At 37.3% G+C, this 7,991-nt stretch overlaps 1 protein-coding gene across 1 annotated transcript; it reads left to right on the top strand.

The window, feature by feature from the left end:
* The first annotated feature begins 281 nt into the window (after window positions 1–281).
* Window positions 282–4,193, top strand: LOC126272938 (dynein axonemal assembly factor 1-like). The gene has a single exon (XM_049976236.1). It carries the CDS (start codon window positions 298–300, stop codon window positions 1,696–1,698), a length of 1,401 nt encoding a protein of 466 aa, XP_049832193.1. The 5' UTR covers window positions 282–297; the 3' UTR covers window positions 1,699–4,193.
* The last annotated feature ends 3,798 nt before the right edge of the window (window positions 4,194–7,991 follow it).

Genomic DNA, 7,991 nt, shown 5'->3' with positions numbered 1-7,991 from the left:
GCATGTTCTCACGGAAGTACATGTCCTGGTAAATGACGGGTGATGAAACTCTGGATACGTCTTTGAGAACTTGGAAGCGTCGTTTTTCCATACTTTTCTAAGAGTTTTCAGCTGCATAATCAATGTTGCAGCACTTTTGGTTTTCTTTCATTTCGATACTGATGCATTCGGAGAAATTGTGACACATTTGCAGGACTCTTTTTTTATATAATCTGGATAGAATGCACACAACAGAGTTTCCAAGTTACGAGTTTTTAAGTGCAGCCTTTAGGATTGTGAACGCTTTTGTCTGTTGGTATGGTAACACGTCGCGCGTTGTCAACAGTGCGCTCTGAGCAGTCCAAGAGAGAAGTGTTGCCAGTGGATGAATACCAAGCACGAAATATGACGGACGCAGCTGCAGCAACAAATATTGATGCACACGGAGGCGAAGGAGACAAGTTCGGCAGAATCACGAAAAAATTTCTTCGTGATCTATGCAAGAAACTCGATTTATATTCAACGCCGTACCTCAACGACGTGTTGTATCTACATTATAAAGGGTTCAGCAAAATTGAAAATCTCGAAGAATACACAGGTTTAAAGTGTTTGTGGTTAGAGTGCAACGGCATACGTAAAATAGAAAACCTGGATAACCAGAAGGAACTCAGATGTTTGTATTTGCATCATAATTTGATAAAGAAGATTGAAAATTTGGATGTTTTATTTCATTTAGATACATTAGTGTTGAGTCATAATTGTATATCAAAACTAGAGAATTTAGAACACTTAACGTCTCTTAATACTCTGAATGTAAGCCACAACAAATTGCAGACGAGTGTAGATATTGAAATTTTAAGGATGTGTAAGAAACTCTCCGTCCTGGATATTTCTTTTAATCAAATTGATGATAAGGAAGCTATGAATGTTTTTTATGAAATGGAAAATTTGCGAGTATTAACTTTGACCGGAAATCCTGTGGTGAAGATGATATCACCATATAGAAAGATTGTAACTGTGAGCTGTAAAAATTTGCAGTATTTAGATGACCGACCAATTTTTGAAAAAGACCGGTTATGTGCAGAAGCATGGCATAAACAAGGACCTGAAGCGGAAAGACGAGTTAGAGAGAAATATGAAGCAGAAGAATACGAGAAATTACGCCAGAGTACTTTGGGCTTAACCAGGCTGAGAGAAAGTCAGCTTCAGAATTATTCAGACGTAAAGGACGAAACGAAATCGGATGGATTATTTACGGAACAGTCGGAAGCCGTCAGTTGCGCATCTGAAGACAACAATATGAATTGTGTTGGTGACAGTCACAGCTCAGACTGTGACCAAGAAGAAAAAAGTTCGCAGGCAAACACTCATGAGGCATCAAAGTTGAGCAGCGTGAGCAAGGAAATAATCGAAACAAAATGCGCACATCGTAGCGAAAAGGAAATAATAAATACGGAAAGGCCTGAAAGTCGAGCAGTGCATGTACCTCACCGTGAAATGTTAGAAGTGGCAAATGAGTGTTCTGTAAATATCACTAACGAGACTCTTACTTGTAATGGTGAAGATTTCGAGATTAGATCTTCGAGTGACACACTGGAAGTATCAGATGACGATGAATGTTATATGTCAGTGCGCCCCAATCGTCCGCTCATTGTGGAGTTAACTGAGAGCGAGGGAGGATCAGAAGCAGCCAGCAACACTGTCGGATACTTTAATTAAAACAAATTACAGGAATAATTTTAAATTATAACGCCTAAACTATGTCTAGTTTGCAATAGATATTTATTTAACAAGCATGTGACCTTTTTTCGTTATTTTGTCATGTATGACTGCTTGCAATAAACTGCTATGACGAACATATTAAACGGCATTGAATAATTCACTTACACGTGCTTTAAATGGGAGTTAGCTTTTTTTTTCCTACTGTTGTAAAATTTTGTGGTCGAGAGGAATATTCAATATGAGTTTTCGGCTATGACCAGCGGTGGAATATTAATCGCTCTTGGGGGGTCACATTCTGGGAGCATATATTCTCAGTTTTGTTGTTGGAATGTGAAAGCGAAATAATCTGGTTGTGGTGACAGATCAGTCTGTAGCTCAGCCCGAGGTCTAGGTTAACTTGGAATTTGACAATTTGGTTAAGAGTTGGCAAAGCCTAGACCGTGAAACTAATGTAATATGGATGGGTCACAGCCTGATATGTAGCTCTGATATCACATCATAGTCATGTTGTTTATGTCATTTGTCAATCATTTCTTAAGTCTGTGGTCACAGCCAGTGACTCGTACTGAATATTTCTCTTTTGCTAGTTTGTGAAGATCTGAATATAATTTGACAACTGTTGTTAGGAAGGAACATAAGTGAACATTTTGGTGCGGTAATCAGTATGAGTCACGATTAAGAAATTCATGTTGGCTGGTATTTATGATTCAGTTTAGACCACACCAGAATATTGGTTATCATTTCTTCTTTAAATTGGTCAGCATACTACGTTTACACAATCTGCAGATTTTGACATTACATACAGACAGTGGTAACATAAAACCAGAAACTTATTTTCTTCTTGTTGCATCATTTTTTTCCAGAAGCTTTTTTCAATAATTTATGTAGCTATCTGTGTTTTTTTTGTGTGTGTATACCGTTCAATTTGATTTACCTTTGTCATGACAGACGATTTCCAAGAAATGTTGTCTTGCTGAATCCTATCAAATTATGGCAATTCATAGGTTTACAAGAGCATTACAATTAATAGTTATATGTGAGAGTCAAAATTAAAGCTCAGAAATTGATTTGTCATTTTTAAATAAATGGTGATATTCTAATAAAAGTGACTATAAGTGATAGTTATGTTACATTTGATTGAAAGGTTCTGTTTGGAATTTCATTGAGAATGTACTATTAATGGAAGTATTAATGTATACAAAAGAAATAAAGCAAATTTTACTTTAAAAGTAGCCATAACTGAATTGTTTAAGGCAGGGCATGTCCACTCTATAAACTGTTCCTTGATTTTGTGGACAAAGTGTTTGTTACGTGATGCAGAGGAAACATGTTTCAAGTGGGGAGAAAGCTGGAGTCAGGTGCAGTTCCACAATTTGGTTCGGGGCAGGAGTCACTAGTATGTTACTCTGTCTGTCACCTCCCCTCATCCCACACCACCAAATGTAACTCACTGTCATTCCTAATTTTAACACGCTGCAAATGTGAGTTATTTTAATTGAGACAACAGTAAAAAAATCTAAAACTTTTTAATATACTAATAATAATATGTTTACATCAGCCAAAGTGCATTGCTCTAGCATAGATATTGCTATCTAAAAAAGGTAGGTAATGAAAAGCATATGTCTGAGAATTTGAGAAGCACAAGTGTCACCATAGTTAGTTTAAGAACTAATAACCACACACTTCCACAACTTAAAAGTCTTAATTTAAATATATAAAATCAAAGTGTGCACTTACAGTTGTCAGTATTTCACTAAGCACTATGATCGTGAACAGTGCAGACTGTGATTAAATGAGTGGAATGTCCATATTCTTAATAATTTCCTCCTATGTTTGGGAAGCCAGTTTTTCTTTTGTTTTTTTCCTTAGTGGAGGGGTTTTTCATTTCTGTCTTCCCTTACTCAGTTTTCTGCAGTTTCCGAATTCTATCTTTGGACTCGCAAACCGTGTCCGATTTGTTGTTGGCAGCAAGTTAGCCTGTGAAATGGCACCTTTACCTAGCTGAAAAGTTAATGGTCAGGCCGCAAGCTCATCCATGTTGGCAGACATTCACACAAGCCACTGAAACCTACCCTGTGTTAAACATAGCTCTTAACCCTTTGCGGTGCATTTTTTGTAGAAACTCAACAAATCATTTTTATGGTATGTTATTAGAATTGTGATGAATTGACTATATTTATGTTTTTATAATTTTATTTTTGTGATTTAGGACCAAAAATGATGACGGTGTATATATCATTACAGCATCTTTAAGAGCTGTTAAAACTATGGTGGTAAATGGATTTACCACTCTCCTTTTGTGAGATGATGTGTCTCAGCATTACATGTAAAGAATAAGAAACAGAACTTGTGTTATAACTTTATTTCAATATATTTACATTTCATATTTACAAGTGATTTATATTTGGTGTTAACAATTTGGTGCCTATAAACATGTCAGATTTCTTTCCCAAACAAATGTTCAAATTATTATCACAGTTTTTTTTTTTTTTCATGAAACTAGGAGAAGCACAGTTTGGTACAAACGGGTACTCTGCAGAAGCAGCATGTGTATTTTGTGTTCTCATCTCAAGCTTTTGTAGAACACATCTCCTAGTATATCACTGTCAAGAAAGTCGAAAATAGCTGTGTTATCTGGCCATTCCTCTTTTATTTACTTATGGTACCACCACTAGAAACCTCAATGTCCATAGCACAGGAAATGTTTTACACTACTGTTGATATCAGGCTATGGAACTAAACATGCATCACAGTCCTACACAATATCTGAAATGAATTCATCTTCTGTAACTACATTACTTTGTTTCAGAAACCTAAGGATCACTAAGTAGTGAAAATAGCAATTCCAATGCTTCTTCTGGGATGCATTTCTTTGGGTAGTCTTGCTTCTTCAACATTTTCACTACAAAAGGTAATGAACAATAAATGATGATATTTGTTACGATATTAAAATTTACGTACTACAATGTGAATGAATCCTAGAAACTGTGTGTCACACAATAAAGACGTGAACAGATACAAGTCACAAGAATGAATACTGCAAAACAAAATGTGTTCCGAGAACAGTAGTGATCACAAGACAAACAGAAACTCCCAAGCCCCTTAGAGAAACTACTTTGATGCTAAGCATACTTCCCATGAACATTTTAAACACCTTTGTTTGGTGGAATCTGTATTTTCCACAGCCTGAAAAGCTAACAAACGCTGCAGTGGCCTTACCACTAGATGCCAGGAGTGTACAGAAGTGGTGTGACAAATTCTCCTAAACACGGTAAAGAAATAAAATTACTGGCAATTATCTCCTCCACAGCCGAAGAAAGGGTTAAGTTACAGAATTCTTTGCCATATTTGAGACTCAAATTTTAATATTACGATATTCTCCTAAAGGAACCTGTGATTCTTGAAAACTGGTATATGGAAAAACATAAATGCTTCTACTAACATTTTGTGTGTGTGTGGGTGTGGGGGGGGGGGGGGTAAGGGGGGGAGGAGACATGACTATACCCACCCCTTCACATCGGATCCACACCTGACTGGTGTGGAGACGTAAGGGTCCACCTGACTCACGCAGTACACTATCTCATGTGCACTTCACACTTCATATTGAACAATTACCTTTACTGCTTGTAATGAGCTGCTTTTCTGAGAAACAACCGAAATGTCCATGTTAGGCAGGACCTGCTCTGTCATTCATTCTACCTTGAACTACGCAGAGAGCACAGCAAAATTATACACAGCATTCAACAATGAGTTACTGTACACAGTATTGTTTGACCACCAAGGTTGGCAGTGAGTGAACCCAAGACAGAATTGGCCTGAACTCTTCACAAGTACAGTCACAAGTTCATGAAAGCTTCTGACATGGGAAGTAATGAAGAACAGGGCAAATAACCATTGCAAAGAGTTAAAGAAAATAACCAGGGAAAGTACACAGCACAAGATGTTAAGGAAGAGATACTCAGACAAAGAAGAGTGATGAATTGAACATGCCAGTGCTGTTAACACAAAAGAAGACCTGTTTATCCCGACTCATTGACTACTGCGAAAATGTTTAACATTAAGTCTTCATGGCTAAATGAATTTGTAATGCTCATTGAAAGAGAGCCAGAGTCATATGAAGAAGTTGTCATTAGTACACAAACTGTTTGCTGGAAGCAAGTTAGGGAAAATGAAATGAAGTCACTACAATTAATTGTTCTACCAAAAGGAGAAGGAACCATACAGTGCAAGACAGTTTTTTATGTAAAGACTAATCTAAATGGAAGTTTTGAGAAATCTATAACAAGATTTGTCATCAAGAGGTTTAAAAATACTATGGTGTAGACTACAGTGAAACTTTCAGTCCAATTACTGAAATGTTAAATGTTGCTGCAGCTGAGAAGATGCATTTAATACAGTCTGATATTTCTACAGCTTTGTTGTTCCAGGGACTACAATTAGTACTAAACAGTGTGTTTGACTGTTATAGTTACAACTGAAAGGGGCTAGTGTAGGAAATAAACAAGCACATAAACATAAACTTACAATCAAAGGCAATCATGCCAATGTTGCAACACTATTACTGTATAAGACTAGGTTTATTTCCAAGCACAGCAAGTGAGGTGTAAATTACAGACTGATAAACTACCCTCATTTGCTTTTAACATTTTTCAGGATACTTAAATACTGGTAAAGAGTTTTGACAACAAGTGTATTGGTCATGGCTTGCAAACACCATGGCCTCATGGGTCCTCTGACTTGAAGCCAATGGATTTGTGTGTGTGTGTGTGTGTGTGTGTGTGTGTGTGTGTGTGTGTGTGTGTGTGTGTGTGTGTGTGGGCAGGGGGGGGGGGGGGGACAGTTAAAAGCAGCAGTTTATTCCATTGCTGTTGATAGTGTCAATGAACACCAGGAATGCATTGTGGATGGCTGTCAATGCATTCGGAACAAGCCTGGGATTTTTGAATGTGTAGGCCATCAAAGAGTATGTGGTAAAGCCCGCCTTCACAATAATGGTTCCCTTGTAGAACACTTGTAATAATGTGTTTATCCTCAAGTGCATATCCTCAGGAAGTCGGTTATAAGGTGTTCACATACTCATTCATAACCATTTGTTTATGGCCTATGCTTATTAAAATTATTTTCTTATTTCATTGTCTTTCGCTCACCTTTTTCATTTGTACCTCTAATAGTCGAACACCCCATATATGCAGCAGCTAGGACGACATGGTGAGGACAGAGAGAGTTTGTAAATTAAGGTGAAGTTTTAAGTCTGTATATATTTAAGCAAGCACAAAGATGTTGGAGTAAACCTTTTGGAGCATTTCTCTCCTCAGCAAGTTTCGAGATGAATGAAGCAGATCTGTGCTTATAAACCAAAGAAGAGACTGTTAGTTATTTTTTATGTAACCTAGATGATGGGTTAGTTATGGTGAGTGATCAGCTTTATTCCAGAAAGTTCATTGAATAGCTGAAAACTGAATTTAAGTTCACTGTGAAACCAGCATTGTACTTTTTTGGACTTGAGATATGCTTTGACGATTGTGCAGTTGAGATGAATCAATAGGCTAATGCAAGGAAGATTCTGAAGTGTTTCAGTTTTTCAAGAGCACAAAACTGCCTCGACAACTACTGCAAAGAAACCACATGCATTACAAGCAAAAGCAAAGGTTGGAGAGAGGTGTAATTTTCCTTACTGAAAAGCAGTTGGAACAGTGATGTACCTGATGCTTGGAACGAGATAAGATTTGGCTTATAGTGTGAGCTTCCTGTCTAGAACACTTGACTTGACAACAGAAGATGTATTGAGACTATAAGAGTATTTCAATATGTAGTAGGTTCATGTGACATATGTAGAATCTATTGTCCAGATTTGTGCAGTGGCATATTAGATTAATAGTGACATGGACTTTAGGGGGTGCAACAAAGGTGATCGGTTGGTATCTAGTCTCCTTATTACACCTGCAGGCGGAGCTGTTTCCTGGCGTAGCCAAAGACAGGCAATGACTGTCATGTCTACTACTGAAGCAGCATTAGCAGTTGCAACAAATGTTGCAAAGGAAATAATTTATCTGTATAGACATTTTGGAGGTATGAGAAAGCTGATAGAAGTTCCAATTCTTAAGGTTGATGATAAAGAAATAGAGAGACACACAGGATCCTGAAATATTTCATTGCACAAAATGTGTTAACAAGGCAATTTTTTTATTTGGGAGAAAGTGATAGGAGAACCGTCAGACATTCAGCATATTTCAACTGAAAATCAGCAAGCAGGTACATTGATAAACCTCCTATCAAAACCAAGACTGTCA

Source organism: Schistocerca gregaria, chromosome 5 (assembly GCF_023897955.1).
Source record: "Schistocerca gregaria isolate iqSchGreg1 chromosome 5, iqSchGreg1.2, whole genome shotgun sequence".
In the NCBI taxonomy this organism is placed as follows: domain Eukaryota; kingdom Metazoa; phylum Arthropoda; class Insecta; order Orthoptera; family Acrididae; genus Schistocerca; species Schistocerca gregaria.
The sequence above is the reverse complement of the archived record's forward strand: the minus strand, read 5'-3'. Positions and strand labels throughout refer to the sequence as shown.